The sequence below is a fragment of the Branchiostoma floridae genome, chromosome 17 (genome assembly GCF_000003815.2).
Source record: "Branchiostoma floridae strain S238N-H82 chromosome 17, Bfl_VNyyK, whole genome shotgun sequence".
NCBI classification, from domain to species: Eukaryota; Metazoa; Chordata; class Leptocardii; order Amphioxiformes; family Branchiostomatidae; genus Branchiostoma; species Branchiostoma floridae.
The window spans coordinates 2,505,663-2,524,275 of NC_049995.1; the positions used below are offsets into that span (position 1 = coordinate 2,505,663).

The window sequence follows — 18,613 nt, forward strand, 5'->3', positions numbered from 1 at the left end:
TACAGAAAAAAATCAATCCTTATCCTTAATATATGTCGATAGACCACCCTACGTTCCCGCCAAATTTGGTCCGAATCCAAATTTCCCGGGACGGCATCCCTGATTAGCTACCCTCCACTTGAGTAGGCCACGCCCCCTGACCCAAAGCGCGCGAAGGCGACTATTTTTGTCTTGTGATATTTTCCACATTCAAAGCGTATTCAGTCATATATCAGTCATAAAAATCCACCCGCAACTTGTCGAGTTGTACATTTCACAGGCAAATAGACAAACACACAGCCCAGACAACATAACCTTACTGGTGAAGCCGAGATGATAAAGACATAATGTAAACACTTGTGAAACACCTAGCCGAACCCTACATCTGCTTGGGGGACTGGCTTAGTGATGACGCAAGATCGTCTTTTGCCGCGAACACATTATTTCCGGGTACGTGTTCAATGTCTTCGGATTTGTTATCAGTCCAAAACGGCCCCAAATATAGGATTTCCTGGCAAATATTTCTTTGTGACATATTATTCCTTTTTACAGAAAAAAACTCTTTTAGGGCATATTATCCTTTTAATGTTGAAAGACCACCCTACGTTCCCGCCAAATTTGGTCTGAATCCAAATTTCCCGGCACGGCATCCCTGATTAGCTGCCCACCACTTGAGTAGGCCACGCCCCCTGACCCAAAGCGCGCGAAGGTAACTATTTTTGTCTTCCGATATTTTCCACATTCAAATGAAAGCGTATTCAGTCATATATCAGCCAGGCCATAAAAATCCACCCGCAACTTGTCGAGTTGTACAGTTCACAGGCAACTAGACAAACACACAGCCCAGACAACATAACCTTCCTGGTGCAGCCGAGATGATAAAGACATAATGTAAACACTTGTGAAACACCTAGCCGAACCCTACATCTGCTTGGGGGACTGGCTTAGTGATGACGCAAGATCGCCTTTTGCCGCGAACACATTACTTCCGGGTACGGGTACAAAATGCCTTTGGATTTGTTATCAGTCCAAAACGGCCCCAAATATAGGATTTCCAGACAAATGCCTTTCGTGACATATATTTCCTTTTTACAGAAAAACTCTTTTAGGGCATATTGTCCTTATATATTTGAAAGACCGCGCAACGTTCCCGCCAAATTTGGTCCGAATCCAAATTTCCCGGGACGACATCCCTGATTAGCTGTGCACTACTTGAGTAGGCCACGCCCCCTGACCCAAAGCGCGCGAAGACTACTATTTTTGTCTTACGACATTTTCCCACATTCAAAGCGTATTCAGACATGTAAATCGATAATCAGTACTAACATAACTTGACAAGTAATCTTAAACGTAAGGACTATATTCTCGTTTGACTTGTACATTGACCTACTCTTGAATCGGAGGAAGCCCGGCTTTGGGCCCCGTATTCGGCATGAGGAAAAATAGAACCATAGTTTTGCAGGAAATCGTGAAAAATCTGCAACCAAAACCGCAATTTAAGCATTCTGTCACTTTTTTAGATATTAGATTAGGTAATTTTGCCCCTTTTGTCTTACAAAAACTCAATGGTATTAAATCGTGATTAAGTTTAATGTTGCTTATACATGGTACCGGGCCATATCCTGAAAGGGACAACAAAGCCACGTGACGGAGTTTCGCGGGAAATATGATTTCGCGCCAAATGGATTTCAAACTGGAGTCGAATGAGACTGAGAGGCGACGCCATAGCTGAGACTACCTCCCAAGATCTCGTCCCATCCTCCGCTAATCTACCAAATTTTAAGCTTAACTCCAACCCTAAAGTAAGCTGAGAAGTACTACTATCCTACTGCGTCGAAATTTCCGGCAAATTTTGACAAGAAAGTGGAAAAATAGGCGAGTAAAATACCCCAGGTTTGACAGGTCAGAGTTGACGAGTTGGGACAAAGGGACGATTTCCAGCAACATGCCGAGAGGACCTTCCCCTGGCTCCCGTCGCTCTGTGGCGGCGGCACAGAAAAAGATCTCAGGCTCTCAGTACTTTATTTTATCGTCTGGTATCACCAGTCCACTCCAGACCGCAGAATATTTCGTCAGCGGGTCCTCGGACGTCAAGGTCCGGGCGACCCCGCAACAAGGTACCGCCCAGCAAAGCTTCACCACCCCCAGCAATGGCTTCGGCGACAAAGGTCCCAGACCAGCTCTAGGAAGACCTCCGGTAAGTTTACAATTTGAAATACCCGTGTAGAATTCTTTATTCCAATTGCATAAGCTTGCATACTTTTTTCTTCTCGAAAATGATTCAGTACTGCGCCTTTTAATTATGACTGCCGGGTTTGCAAATATGGCGGGAGTGACTTGTGTTCTTTGATACGCCCACAAATCATTTCCTCACAACTGCTTGCATTTTTTGTCCAAATGATACTTTAAAACTGAGAGCTTGTAGGTTGATCTGCGAAGGTTTAAATGTACCTAAGAAGTTGTTCAACTGAGAAGTCGATCTAGTTTTATCTTGAGGAATTGGAGAACAATAGACATACCCTCTATGCACTTTGTACTGTAAAGCTGGGTGGGGCGATTTTTGTGTTGAGGGTAAAGGGGTGTGCTGATTTGAAAATTCATTTTCATACATATAAAAAATGTATTATGGCTGTGATTTTCAATAGAATTTGTGTAGCTTTGATTCATAGTGCATTTTTAGTGAAGGAATGCCAGCTGTTTTGATAGTAATGATACACATCTGTTTTTTGGAGAGGATGAGTTTCTGTATGTAGAACAGATTAGTCATGCATTGGTAGATAGCAATCCATCTGTTGCCATAGCAACTAAGGATGCAGCCAGATCATATCACCTGTGCTGTGAATAAGGCCTCTCACAGAGGTCAGAACACAGGTGTGACAGGAATTCTAGGTAATATGTCAAAGGTAAAGGCCCCGAAATGGAAGACAGTCCTTGTCTTGACCATTGTTTCGATTTGCATTTGTTACAACGTCCAGGCAGGTTTTGTTTCTTTTTTTTCAGGGCCGTTACCTTTGACATATTACCTGTCGTTGCACATGCGTTCTGATCTATGAAAATGCTTAGTGAAATGCTTATTCCAAATTCTGTGACATCATTTTTTTTGGCTGTGATTTCTGATCATAATATAGTTATGAAAGTATAGTTGAAAAGAAATAATGAACTCAAAACAATTTCAAGCAATCAGCCTTGGTAATGAATTATTTTACATGAAATAAGAAATAAAACGAGCAAGAAGCTTTTTCCTTGAACAATCCTGGCTGTCAGTGTCAATCAAAATTAGCAGTTCAACTTCAACCAATGAGAGACAAGCTCCATGTCGATCAGATTCTTACATGTCCATTTTTGTTCAACATTTCTACAGTTTTTATGTCAGCTTTTTTGTTGTGCATTTTTACTGGAGATGAATCATGCCAGACAATGAAAAATTATCAGTCCCCCCTAATTAGCAGGTAATTAGCAGGAATGCTGCTAATGAATTCATGGTGTATTCAAGAGAAATGTACATTTGCATAGTGAAGAGAGGGGTGTGAAAGGGATGATCAAATTTCCTCTCTTGATCCTTTTGTTGTTGTTTTATTTCAACTTGATGCATTTGAGCATGACAACAAGAACAGGATGTAGGTGTTGGTGTTAATCTCCAAGCAGATCCTACAATGGCATAAAATAGTACCAAACTGGCCAAGGAGTGTACTGTAGTCAGCCAAGAGGTGTCCATTTGCCATTTGCGGTAGCGAAACACACTTCTAAGCCGGCTTCACTCCTCTGGTAGCTTTTGATACTATCTTATGCTACCGTAGGATCTGCTTGGAGATTAGTTGGTGTAGCATTTTGGGGGCGATAACATCACCCTTCTGTAATAAAGACTAGTTACAGCTTCGTGTAACTTGATGTAAAGGGGAGGGGGGGGGGCATGTAAAAGATAAGAACATCAGTCGTTGTGTGCAGGGTTCTAGCTAGTGCATTTTAGCGTAGTGGGCCACTATGCTAAAATTTGTGATCCCTACGCTAAAATAAGGGCCACTACGCTAATTTTTAACTAGTGTTATGGTGCTTTGCTGTCATTTGCTTGTTCAACAATGACTAATCAATGTCTGAACAATGAAAAATGATGATATGCCACTCAAAACTGACTCCAAAATCCTAACTTTTAACTCTACATCTTCAAATCTCACTGTGGAAGGACCAAGACCTTCTACACCAATCTCCTGATTGGTCACTTCGCTACCATGCCATTCCCACTACACTAAAATAGAATCCTGGCTAGAACCCTGTGGTTCACAGTTTTCAACATTGACTATGGCAAAGTCCCGTCCATGACAAACTTCTTTCCACAGCAAACTCCCTTTCCCTGTAATAGAAAGCCTCACAGTAAATCAGATAGTATGTGTTTGTGAGTCAATGTTTGAAATCGCAACCCCCACCCCCTGGAATAAAAGCAAGCCCCTGCAAAAGATTGGTCCCAAGTGGATCCACTGAGTCCACAATATAAGGTGGATCTAGATTGGACCCCTCCCCCTCAGAGCTGGATTTTGTCAGTTCATACCAAGATTTGTGAATCTGGATCAAACCTGTGCCTAGGTGAATCCATTTTGACAAATCCTGGTATGAACATGGTCAAACTCTCAATGAGTAGATCTTTCTACAAGAGAATTGTTTGCAAATCACTCACTATGTTTATCTTTCTTCTGTTTTATCCACCAGGCTAAGAGAAAGCTGGAGTTAGATGGAGGTATCCTGGACGACACTTTCAAGTCTCCTACTAAGAGTACCAAGAAGAGAGGCAGTCCAAAAGGTGTGCTTGGTCGTGTATTTGTTTTGCCTGTTTATTACTAGTAGTATGTCTTCTATAGGCAGACGAGTATTTTCTAATGAGAAAAATGTGATTTGAACAGGAAAAGGAGATAGCAAATATTTATGGATAAGTTTTTTCAGCCCCAAAATTGTTAAAGAGGAATTTGATGTGCTTAGGGAGTCTTAGTAAGTCTTTAGCAAGTCAACTAACTTGCAGCAGCATATGATATTGTGTTATGTTGTCTTCCTTTCTGTTGACCTATGACCTCAATGAAACCTGCTGGCCAAAAATTGGTAACCTTTGACCTTTCAGCCAAGTCACCCCTGGAGAAGACGAGATACGACACATCGCTGGGTCTCCTGACCAAGAAGTTTGTCGGCCTCCTTGGGAGTTCTCCCGACGGCATCGTAGACTTGAACCAGGCAGCTGAGGTGGGTGTCTTTTAGGTCACAGAACACTGTAAATGAAATCAAGCTTCAGGTGACAAGGACCAAGATTTCTGGCCGGAACACTCATAACAAACAGTTACCAATAGATGCAAAAACTCTCCCCTCCCCTCGGACGCTCCCATGCACAGAGATTCTTCTGTGCATGGCAGTGAGGCTGCAACTGGTGAAATGTAGAAGAATGCGTCAGTTTAGGGCTTATAAGTTGGATTATGATTGTTTGGTATGAATTTGTGAGTGAATACTGTTACCACCTGATTCTGTGCATCTGCTGTAGTTAACATGACCTCCGCTGAACATCATTTGATAGTGGGTTTTGAAAGAGAACAGGCAGACAAACTTTATCTAAGGTATTTGTAGTATTGCTTAAACTTACTGGTACAGTTACGACTAACCATAACTTGAAATCCGTCTGTCCAGGTATTAAATGTACAGAAGAGAAGAATTTATGACATCACAAATGTGCTGGAAGGCATCAACCTGATAAAGAAGAAGTCGAAGAACCATATAGAATGGAGGTAAGTCGATCAGTTTAAGACATGTAGGGTCAAATAGCCAAGTGATTCGGATAGTGGACACAAGACTTAGCCGGTATTCCAAACAGAAAAGAAACTCCAAGAGCTAAGGAAGCTTGCAGGATGCAAAGCACAGTGGGAAAAGGTGAAGAAAAACTGAATGCAGCCACAGAACTTTAAAAAAACTGTGATGCAGAACACGGTGACTGATGATGATTCCAACCAGACTAACTGTAGGTTAACTGTACGCAAAAGTTGTGTGGAGATAGTTGTCAGACTCAGCATACTGAGAGTAGAAAGTTTTTGTAATTTCCTGACGGATTTGCTGTGTTGGTCTCCCACAGAGGTTCTCCCATCACACCCAATGGCCCTGCAAGAGTGGCCACACCTGCGGTCATGGACTTACACTCAGGTGAGACCCTAACATCACTTTGGTCATTTGTGAACATTTATTTAGCTTTGTTTCATAGTTTTCTATCAGAAAAGTTTTATCTTTTTGAGGTACATTATTTTTCAAGGCCAAGTCAAAGTGATTGAACTGTATGAAGATTGTAAACTAATCTCCAAGCAAATCATATGGTAGCATAAGATAGTATCAAAAGCTGGGAGTGTGTTTGGCTACTTGGCAAATGTATACCTCTTGGCTGACTACACTCCTTGGTCAGTTTGGTACTATCTTATGCCATCGTAGGATCTGCTTGGAGATTGTGAACATGTTTCTAGCATCTGAATAACTACAGCAAAACTACTATCTCAGTATCGAACAAAACTCAATCCATTTTTTCCCCTTTCCAGACCTTGCCGATCTAGAAGCCAAGGAGAATCTGTTGGATGAGCTTATACGACACTCGAGCACCCAGCTCAAACATCTTACAGAGGACTCAGAGAATAAGAAATATCCTTTTCAACATGGTGAACATTACTGTAAATGCAGAAATGTTCACGGTGGTTTTATGATAGCGGTTTTCGCGGTGACCACTTCACCGCGAACATAATACCACCGCGAACATATTTTCATCATATATATAATGATCTTTATTTGCATGTTCCTGCCCATGTGGGCTAAATGCAGCAAATCCCATAATGGGATACTAATTATAAAGACTAAGTACTATAACATGTAGTATTACAATTGAATAAACAATACATCTGCAACTAAGCTATCACTATATCTAACGTTTACATGACTCTTCCCTTTTCTTAAAACATCAGCTCACAGAGTTTGTGTTGTACAAAGTTGTCTGGTTGTCATTATATGTACAAACAGGTTGTCGTTGGTCAACTCTTTACATCATATAATGGTGCTACTGCGAACTTAAAAACCACCGCAAACACTCCACTTTCCCGCTACCGTGAAAGTAAACTCCCACAGACTTAAATTATAGTATATCACAGTGAGCTGTAGAGAGAGATATGGAATTGCTTTGTTTTTAAACTTTATAAAACTGTTGTACCCTCCTACAGTGATTACCCAGTAAGTAAAGATCTGATACTCTGTGAGGATCTTATATGCATGAGTAGGAGGGTAAAATAGCTGCTGCAGGGGGTAAAAATGCTTTTTTTTCCCCAAAAAACCTATGACAAAACTTGCCCCCAAAATTAGAGGTTGCATGAGAGCGCATCACTCTGTTCTCTTCTTCACCAAAAAAATGACAATACCATTTGATTTTGTTACCTCACACACCAGGTTTTGTATTCAACAGTACAAGCTGCATATCCAGACAGATTTATTTGATCCACTCATACCAAGAAGGACCCCTACTCTTTTCGATAAGTGTGGTGGCTTCTTTATCATGCTGGAGGTGTGGCTCTCCCCAAACACAGGGAAACAGTAACTGACTTGAATGATATTACTCTTAACTCCGCTGTACGCATGCGTACGTAACGTACCAAGACATCCTATGTGTCTATGTTGGGAAACTTTTGACATTGTTGAACTCAGGCATTTGTGCTCAAGGAACCTGGTCTTAAGTGATCTGTCTCATTGAGGTTTCTTTCTTTACAAGGCCCTCTGAAGTTCTGACCTTGTCACTTTATATGTTAAAGGACACCACACTAATGTTCCCTAGGAGTAATTGATTTGAATGATATTACCCTTAACTCCTCTGCACGCATGCGTACGTTACGTACCAGGACATCCGCAGTATCAAGACCTTCGAGGAGCAGACGGTCATCGCTATCAAGGCTCCACCAGAGACAAGACTGGAGGTCCCGGACCCTAGAGAGGTGATTTGTTAATGTTCACTTTAGGCAGGGCTCCAAATACCACCTGCATATGCAGGCTAGTGCAGGTAAAATTGGAACTGTGCAGGTATTTCTGGTGTCGACCTGAACCTAACCTGCACTGGTCCATGTACTGGATCTTATATACATGTCCTATGATGTATCTGTTTGTTTTTCTGGACAGGTCCAAAAAGAGCGAAATAAACTACCTTTACTTAGGCTTTAGCCATCCCTAAACAATGAGTTATTCTCAAAGTTTCTTTGTTTGTTTGAAACTTCATTTCTTCCTAAGAACCTCAAATTGGCCGCTTGTCATTTAGGACATGAGGGACCTAAGGGTAAAATGAAATATAGCAAAATTACAGATTACATTGAGTCCTACTAAATCTATCAACATATATTATTACTGTAAGGTTCCCTGTACAGAAGCAGACCATTTGCAGACAAGCTCATGGATATTTATAGCTTGCAGTGTTTTTGCTATTCAGACAAATTTGTAGGCTTGTAGGCTCTCAAAATATTTCTACATCAGGTTTTTTTTCAGTTTATGCATAATAATCTTTAGGTACAGTCAAACCTGCCCGAGCGACCACCTCTTCTCAGCGACCACCTGGCCATTTCGACCGCTTTTTCTCGGTCCCGATTTATTTTCCCATTGACGTAAGCCAGGGTTCTCCCCAGAGAGTGGAATAAGGGAGGCCCTCCACTATACTCTCAGCCAGCTCCACTATACTATTTTGCAAATTTAGTGTGTTTCTTCCCTATTTTCTTTGTTAGTTTTGCTAAGATTAATGACAATTCACAGATTTTTATACCAAGTGGCATCACTTTTCCAGTAAGCATTGTCTGCAAAAACTTGTGAATGGGCAATGATCAAAACAATAGTTTTGCCACTTCACAACAAAGGAATAACAACAGTATATTATACCTGTAGTATTTGACACCCTCTGTCATTGCAAAATGAACCCATTTTCATGAAAGTGCAGCGCGTTGGTGCAGGTTATTTTTGCCAGCCCCTCCACTATACTTAACAATTCTGGGGAGAACCCTGCGTAAGCATTAAGCGATCTTTTCTCAACGACCACCTGGCCACCGCGACCGGCCCAAATTGGGACCCATAACGACCGCATCATTTTCAAAATTGAGGTTTTCATTGATTTTTTATGATAACTAGCGCGATTTTGTGCGGAAATCGGCCAGTTTGCGTCGGATTATGGGGTTAAATTTACAGTTTACAGTGTGCGTGTTGTATTTGAGATTAAAGACCTCGCTTCTTTGCGTGCGTGCAGTGTGCTTGCTATTTGCCATTAAGCACAACGGAAACCATTTATACTTTGTATCGGGCATGTTTTGAGTCGATACTCTTCTCAGCGACCACCTGTCCAAATCGACCGCTTTTTTCCGGTCCCCCGGGTGGTCGTCTTGGGCAGGTTTGACTGTAACAGTTTGGAAGTTGAACTCTTGGCTGTTGAGAATGAATTGTGTATTGAAAGCACTTCTGTGGCGGCTTTCGCTTACCTTGAACTGAAAAGAAAAATTTATAGCTCAGTCGCAAACAAAGTCCTTGTGGACTAATTTCGCTCAATATTTCAATTATATTCAGACTTACAGTAACAAATGATTTAGACTTGTACTAAGATGTAGTAACAAATAACTTGCTGTTCAGTACATTTAAATGTGTTTGATTAATAACAAATTTATATTGCAGAAAATTCAAATATAGTTGAATTATAATAATAAATATAAAAAAAATAAAGAGAAGAATGATCAGAAATAACTAACAAATGATAATTTGTTCACAGAGCATTCAGATCTGGTTGAAGAGCAGCAAAGGTCCCATCGAGGTGTACCTGTGTCCTGAGGAACAGAACACAGAGGATGCTGGGAGTTCTTCCTCCGACGCGGCCAGCTCGGAGGGCTGCAGCTCTACCAGCGGTTCCCCTTGTAGCGTAAAAGGTAGCGAACTCAAAACCAACGTCATGCATTGTAGCAAGGCTAGTGTGATGGCTGAGGGGGGTAGTAGTAGCGATTGTCGTAAGTTTTGCTGGATGGGGGTAGGTGGTCAGTACCTGTATTGTAACGGTGGGAGTAGAAAGTGTAGTGGATGTGATCCCGACAAACCTGATGTAATGGCTATGAATAATGTACCAAAGGTTCATGGTTCGAACCCGCAAATCAAACAGGAAGGGCTGGGAAGTGAGGGTGTCGTTCCAACAACACCTTTCTTGATGTACGATTGTCAAGAGTTGGTGCAACCGTGGGAGGGGGGCACGAGCGCTTTAGCTGCAATCTTTGACGGAAATATTGACTCGGCTCCGTCATTCGAGGGAGAAAACGGGGGGAATGTTGGTGAAACTTCTGCAAGCAAATCTGTTCATAGTGAGGTTGAAGCACCTGTGGTCCTGGAAGGGTTTGAAGTGGAGGAATTTCCTGATTTTGAGTTCATCCGTGCATTTATCCACGGCACAGAAAATCCACATGCAGACCCCAACATTGTTGAAAACGGATTCCATTGAAAATATTTTTGGTTAGTGAAAATGAAAGATTGACACAAAAAAATTGTATAACAGAAAAGCAGACCAGTTTGAAAGATATGTTTGAGATCAGAAGTTGATGCAAAAAGTTGGAAATGTTGATATTGCAAAGAAGTACATTCTAAGATTCAAAGTGTTGATGCTTTCTTATTATCTATTCAAGAATCGATGTCTCAGAAATATCTGAATTGGTTAAGAAAGGAAAATCATATTAAGAAAGATATTGGCTAAGAAAGGAATATTATTTATGAATCATGTTCTAGAGATGACTGTTCATTTGTATGACTTCCACATACAGAACTTCTATGTTGAATATTTTTTGTAACATGCCAAGCTGAAATGAAAATAAATTCTTGCCATTGCGAAGATCTGAGTTTGAAGAAAATTTACAACAAGCTAGACACATTGACGGTCACATTGCAATTAACAATGTCTAAACAATGTTTAGACAAATATGCTGAAGAAATTCCTTGTTATAACTATAACAGAACAAAGTGCAGGTCTTTTGAAAATTCTTCATGATAAACTTGATATAACAGTGGTAGAAACTGAAACATTGGATGATAAAATCAGTTGTCAACAATAAGTTATTTAGAAGGTGTTCCTATGTAACTTTTCATGATAGCAAAATAGGTAAGTGTTGTCTAAAAAATTAATCTAATTATGATAATTAGCATACCAGGTGGTAATCAGAAGGGTTGATTTGATTGGTCAATTTTGATCAACTTGTTTTTGATTGGTTGAATGTGATTCAGTTCAATCCTGCATTAAAGGTGATTAAAGGTTGTCCAAATGCTGTGATGCTGTTAGTTCGATTCCGGCTGTGTCGCTCACCCGACATGCACGCTGCCGGAAAAGGTTGCAGTCTTTAGGACGGGATGTTAAGCCGTGGTCCACTGTTCAATGTGCTTGTCGGAAAGAGCTAGGGCAATTTTTCCAGTACAATGAACCTGTAAATATTGTACATAGTGTCGTGTCAGTGGAACATACTGTAAATGTATTTAAGTTTGTGGAGATTTAATTTCGCGGTAGCGGGAAAAAGGGCTTTTCGCGTTGGTTTTAAGTTTGCGAGAGCACCATGCACTGTGGTCTCTTAATGCCATGAAAAAATGTTCGCGATGGTTTTAATTTCGCGGTGAAGTGGTCACCGCAAAAACTGAATAATAAACCACTGCAAACATTTCTGCATTTACTCTTATTATTTAGCTCTTAATTGTGCTAAAACTGGATGTGACATGATGATTGACAGCTGTCTGTTCCATCCACAGGTGACCCCAGGCTGGAGTCGGCACTGGTTGAGAACGAGGAAATCGACCCCTCGCAGGAAATGGCGCGGAGCCTCCTCCCACAGACCGAAGACCAGGACCAGGAGATCCAAGACTTCGTCGCTCTCTCCCCTCCACTCATGGAGGACGACTATCTCTTCAGCCTCTCGCCCGGCGAAGGAATCTCGGATTTGTTCGACGCGTACGATCTTTTCAGCGACGACAATTAGAGACTTTTCTTAGTCCACCTCTTCAGTCTCTCGCCTGGCGAAGGAATGACGCATACGATCTTTTCAGCGACGACAACTAGAGACTTATCTTATTCAATCTCTTCAGCTTATAACCCGGCGAAGGAATCTCAGATCTATTTGACGGGTACGATCTTTTCAGCGACAACAACTTCTTATTACATCCTTCTAAATCATCTCCCCTCCACTCATAGAGAACGATTTTCTCTTCAGCCTCTCGCCCGGCAAAGGAATCTCGGATTTGTTCAACGCGTACGATCTTTTCAGCGATGACAACTAGAGACGTTTCTTATTCCATCTCTTCAGCCTTTCATCCGGCGAAGGAATCTCCGATTTGTTCGACGCGTACGACCTTTTCAGCAACGACAACTAGACTCTTCAGCCTCTTGCCCGGCGAAGGAATCTCCGATTTGTTTGACGCATACGATCTTTTCAGCGACGACAACTAGAGACTTTTCTTAGTCCACCTCTTCAGCCTCTTGCCCGGCGAAGGAATCTCCGATCTATTCAACGTGTACAAACTTTTCAGCGACGATAATGAAACACTTCTCTTAGTCCATGCTTCTAAATCATCTCCCCTCACAGAGGACGACTATCTCTTCAGCCTCTCGCCCGGCGAAGGAATCTCCGAGCTATATGACACATACGATCTTTTCAGCGACAACAACTAAAGACTCTTCTTATTCCATCATTCTAAATCGTTTAATTTCTTGAAAACTGTATGTATTTTAGTGATTTTAGTATTTTTTTGGTTTTCAGATGTCCTCAGATGTTGATGTTTAACAACATAAAACTTTGTATAGAAGTTGAAACATCTGTATATATAGAGTGTAGGATAAGTCAGACACTCTGTGCATATATATACGAGCTTATTACATATGACTATATGTATGTATCTTTCCACATATTTAAGGATGAGCCAAATTGTGTCTTATCATGAACCAAGAAGTGCGAAAGAAAAATCATGAGGTCTTATGGGCCTTATATCTTACAATTTTTGTTTTAGTTGAACAGACTTTTATGGAAACTTTTTGATTCTGCCCTTATATGTAGGTACAGTTTGTAAAGTGATTATCTTGTACATTCCTGAAGGGCAATGCAAATTTAAGGCATTGTTGCGATGAAGCATTTTTCAATGAGGAAAATATTGTTCAACATACTTTGAAATCAATCCTACATAAACAAGATGTGATGTTGTCATTGCCTTTACATTTAGCAAGTAAGGAGGTCAAATGTATCTTAAGAAAATGATGAAAATATAGGGTGACAAAAAAAAAGGCAAGACAGAGTTGATTTTATTTTATTTTTATCAAAGGGACCAAATATAAAATGCTGTATGTTGAAAAGTTCACAGTGCTTGCATATACTCTTGGTTCATGTAATTATGAAAAAGGCATTCTACAGAAAGTGTGGCTACATATCAAAAACATAATCTCAGTTTGCTGTGCATTTCATTATGTAATGATAAGAATTTTGGGGCTAATTTTAGAAAGACTACATCATTTGTTTTTGCGGATATGTATGTTGTGTCGAAGGGAGATTTTGGTATCGTATGAGATACAGGAAACTAGACATACTTGTACAAATGTATTGGTTTGAAGATATTAATAAAGGAACTAAATTTTTAAAGATTTCTGCTCCTTTTTCTCATTGCAACTTGAGTAATTCGCTAAAGAAAAAATATAAAGTATATGATATGAATTAAAACTTGTTTGCATACTTGAATCAACTCAGTGGAAGATGAAGCACACCCTTTCACACCTATATTTTGTAGAGATGCGCATTTGTAGTCATGTCATGACTTTTGGACGAGATTGTTCAGAGCAAGGTCATCAGACCATTTCAAGGCAATGAACCAAAAAGTTGGTAAAACTGCACACGGAGATAGCGGTGGACTTTTGTTTTGAAGGCTGATAGATTGTAGACACTAGGGAAACAGTTGAGAGAGTTCCATAATTTGGCTGTCCGGGGAAAGAAACTTGGACTTGGAAACCGGCAATTTTTACGGCACTTACCCAGGTAATAGTTTTACTGTACATCGTGAAATATTCGCAAAGGCTTCTTTTGGGTGGTACTGTTCTGCAAAGTTATGACACCTAAGTATGTGTCTGTGTGTTACACTACTAGTATATATCATGTTAAAATTAGGTAGGGCTAGTGGTGCGTACCTAAACTCAGGTTCAGGCCGGATTCAGGTCCAGCAGTTCAGGTTCAGGTCCGGACTTTAAGTCCTGACCTGAACCCATCATTGCATATTATGTATGTTAGAATTTTTTTTCTTTTTTGAGGGGGAGGGGCGATGGTGCATATAAAATTGCATGTAAGCATGAATTGAAATGCAATATGAAAAATACATGCAAATTATATACAGCCAGTGTAGATACGAAATGTTTTTTGTCTTCTTCCAGTGCAAATTTCACTATCTATGGAAGGTTTTAGATGTTTTAGGGCAAAAAAGGCAATATAAGTGACAGATAGCATTTTGCAAGTCCGGACTTGGCTCCTGACATTTAGTTGTTTTTTTTACTTGGATCTAAACATTTTTAGGTCCAATTCCAGGTCCGGGTTTTAGGTACGCACCACTAGGTAGGGCTAATCGTGGTGTCTTTCCCGATAACAAAGCAACGTTTTACTAGAAGTGGAGTTCATCATTAATTATAAACCCCTAGATTTTTAGACAAATTTACACGGGCACATGGCAAATCGAATTTATTCAGGACGTTCGATACTTAATATAAGGAATTACGAGGAAACTACTGAAATTAACACGCGGTCAGACAATTCACGGCCGGTATGTGGTTACCTGAATGTATTCAAAACCTCCCTGAAGGTTTCCCTTCTCAGAAGGAATTTCGAGGACTACTGAGATTGCATTCACGCTAATGACGCATTTTCCCCTCGTTTCAGACGAATTAGTGGTTATATACATATTCAAAGCTACGTTGTGCGCGCTACGAGTTAAGTTATACACTGGGACGGACGATCAAACCCAACAATATACAACAGATGGTAAGAAAATATCAAGACATGAATAAATAGCTTCATCAAGTTGTACCTAGTACTGTAAATGCATGGTAATTTCGCGGTAGCGGGAAAAAACTTTTCGCGGTGGTTTTAAGTTCGCGGTAACACAATAGACTGTAGTCTAATACCATAATAGAAAAATGTTCGCGGTGGTTTTAAGTTAGTGGTGAAGTGGTCACCGCGAAAACCGCAAACATTTCTGAATTTTTGTGGAGTAGATCGTTTCCTAACTGACTGTTGAACAAGTCGCCTTACGTTCTGGTGTGTAGTTATTAAACCAGACTGACTACACTACATGGAGTCATTCTCGAACATTAACCTAAGGCCAAGATGGCAAATTTTCAAAATAGACGTTGTAACAAGACTTGAAGTGACAAAATATGGCATCACAGCCAACAAGGCATTCATTCCTGTATTTAAGAAGTGCACCAATGTAGTTAAAGTGACACTAGTATGGTAGACTAGTATCATTAACCATGTTGGCAACTACACTCATAGCTTCCATAATTGTGCCACTTTTACAACTATCTATCAAGTTGCACCTCTGCAACTACAGTCAATGCTACAGAGTCCCTAGTGTCAATTCTACATTCAATGATTAGGTTACAACACAACCTTTACCCATTTTTGTCTATCCGGCCTTCCCTTAAGAAGAAAAAAATTCTTGTTTTTTTTCTGAAACCAGGCGAAAATTAATGAGCGCGCGGATGTCATCCATTCCTGAGCTGCAGTCAACTGCCAGCTGTGATTTTTAGCCGAGTTCTCTACCTGTCCTGGATTTACCATGGCGACCATCCTGAGATACAGTTCCGGTTTCCTACGGTCCTGTCGGACACTTACCCAGCCACTTTTGAAGCATGAAAAGTCCTCATTACTGGAAGCTGGTATCCTTCGACCGCTATGCAGACCAAGGGGATGCAAAGGTGGGAGATTCAGAATCCGTAACATAGAAACCATTATTGGAAATAGGCCGGTATCACGATTGGAAGCGACTTCTTTGATATGCAAATCTCACTCGGAAAAACAATGCAGACAACAAAAGAGACAATTTGTAAACAAGGAACACCTGCGTCCTTTGAAACGTGATCAGCTCACCAAGCCCAGAGGAATGCCTAGTATGTTGTTGACTAATGCAAGGTCCCTTGTTCACAAAAGGGATGAACTCAGTCTTGTTCTCTCAGCGAACAATACGGACATTGCGACTGTCACAGAAACCTGGTTTTCTTCCAACATACCAGAGGAATCGACCATCATCGACGGTTACTGTCTTTTTCGCAAAGATCGGGAAAGCAGAAGGGGCGGAGGAGTCGCTGTCTACATCAAAACAAGTATAAAGGCAACTCCCGTCAACATCTCGACACCTGATGACATCGAATGTATGTGGATACAGCTCGAACCACATTGGACTCCAAGAGCCATCCCGAGACTCTTTTTGGGAGCACTTTATCATCCTCCATGGGCTAACGAGCCTCACCTGCAAACCGCAACTTATCAATACCTGATTAACTCCTTGGATGAAATCCGCCGAAAACATCCACACGCAGGTATCATACTGTGCGGCGATTTCAACAAGCTTCCACTGAATCCCCTGCTGACCAGTCACCCCGAGTTGAAACAGGTAGTGTCAATGACCACCCGCGCCGACAGTGTGCTGGATCTAATCATTACAAATGTTCACAACCAATATCAGACACCGACTACCATAGCTCCCCTCGGGGCAAGTGATCACAACTGTGTGATTTGGAAACCCCAAATCCATCAAAACCACTGCGAGCCCTCCAGAACCATGCACCGCCTGGTAACACAGGAGAGAAAGGACGCTCTAGGGCTGTGCATGGCGATCACGGACTGGTCCAGTGTGTACAACGCAAGCACAGTGGAGGACAAGGTTACCACCTTTTACGACATCATTCAAACCATGCTCGACACCTGCATACCTTTCAGGAGGAAGAAGACTAGAAACGTCGACAAGTACTGGATGACCGACACAATCAAATCGGCACTCCAAAAAAGACAAACAGCCTACCTGAAGTATGGCAAAACAGAGCGCTGGAAGAAACTCCGGAACCTTGTACAGACTCTTATCAGGAAGCAAAAACGACGTTACTACAACAGATGCATAGGATTGCTGAAAAAGCAAAATCCCCGGGACTGGTGGAACTTTGTAAACAACGAACTAGGCCGCACTCAGAGATCAAAACGAAAGGTCACTCTCACCAACATCCCAGAGAAACAAGTAGCAGATCACCTTAACAACTTCTTCGGGGAGGCAATGTCAGACAGCAACACTTTTGCTCTGTTCCCACTCCCACCAACTGATGACACCTACGATCTCTGCAGCATAGGCCAAGTAAAGACATTACTAAAAAATCTAAACCCAAGACAAGCCTGTGGTCCCGATGGTGTACCAAACTGGGTTCTAAGCCAGTTCTGTGAGGATCTTAGTCCGGTCATCTGTCATCTGATGAACACGTCCTACAACACGGGCATCATGCCGTCTGCGTGGAAAATAGCCAACATCTGCCCTGTACCTAAAACAACACACCCTTCGTGCAAGAAAGACTGGCGGCCGATCTCTCTGATCTCTACACTGGGAAAGGTGCAGGAACGTCTCGTGCTAAACAAACTGTTCCCCATAATGAAACCTTGGATCAAGGATCAGTTTGCATATATGCCCAAGTCGTCAACCACCGCTGCACTGCTGAAGGCATACCAGTCCTGGTTCACTAGTCTTGACAACAAACAGACATCAGTGGTGCGCGTGTTACTTGCAGATATGTCAAAGGCGTTTGACAAAGTAGACCATGGGATTCTTCTACAGCACCTTGCTACACGCGGTATCCCTGTTCTAATGTTGACTTGGATCAACAGTTATCTGTCTGGCAGGAAACAGCGTGTCGCCGCTAACGGGGAATTCAGCAGCTGGCATGACGTCACTTCCGGTGTACCCCAGGGGGGAGTCTTGTCACCTTACCTATTCCTGGTGTATATGTCTTCTCGAACTGTCAAACACGAAACGACCACCAACATCGGTTATGCTGATGACATTGGATTGTCTCGATGCATCCCCTGTATCACTGCTGAATCCGACACCACTATGCAGGAAGAAGCTACCCACCTGGACTCATGGGCAACACAAAACAACATGACCATGAATGGCGACAAATCGTACGAGCTCAGGATATGTTTCGCCAGAATACCACCTGACCTCCCTCCACTTACTCTGGGAGGAAAGGAGGTAGCAGTCGTTACATGTGCACCTTACCTCGGTTTCAAGATTAGCTCCAACCTCAAGTATGACAGCCACATATCCCACGTGACGAGAAAGGGCTCTCAACGCTTGCACTTCCTCCGTCTTCTTGCCAAAGGTGGTATGCCTGCTGAGGATTTAACAACAGTGTACACAACCCTCATCAGACCGGTACTGGAATATGCAAACGTTGTGTACGTTGGGTGTACCATCTCACAGTCAAACACCCTCGAGGCCGTACAGAAAAGAGCCATGAAGATCATCCACAGAAACAGTGATGCCTCCTGCACGACTACCCTCCTGCCAACTCTCCAGTCCAGGCGCGAAGACGCAGCAG

General features: G+C 41.8%; 1 protein-coding gene across 2 annotated transcripts; it reads left to right on the forward strand.

The window, feature by feature from the left end:
* The first annotated feature begins 1,654 nt into the window (after positions 1 to 1,654).
* LOC118404549 (transcription factor E2F6-like) lies at positions 1,655 to 13,633 on the forward strand. 2 transcript variants are annotated; one of them, XM_035803703.1, is made up of 9 exons: positions 1,655 to 2,176; positions 4,681 to 4,771; positions 5,084 to 5,202; positions 5,638 to 5,735; positions 6,077 to 6,144; positions 6,528 to 6,627; positions 7,844 to 7,958; positions 9,758 to 9,911; positions 11,758 to 13,633. In XM_035803703.1, exons 1-9 carry the CDS (start codon positions 1,925 to 1,927, stop codon positions 11,982 to 11,984), a joined length of 1,224 nt encoding a protein of 407 aa, XP_035659596.1. In that variant the 5' UTR covers positions 1,655 to 1,924; the 3' UTR covers positions 11,985 to 13,633. The 2 variants fall into 2 exon arrangements, with proteins under 2 accessions (XP_035659596.1, XP_035659595.1); XM_035803702.1 differs by lacking the exon at positions 11,758 to 13,633 and having other exon boundaries at positions 1,656 to 2,176; positions 9,758 to 10,504.
* The last annotated feature ends 4,980 nt before the right edge of the window (positions 13,634 to 18,613 follow it).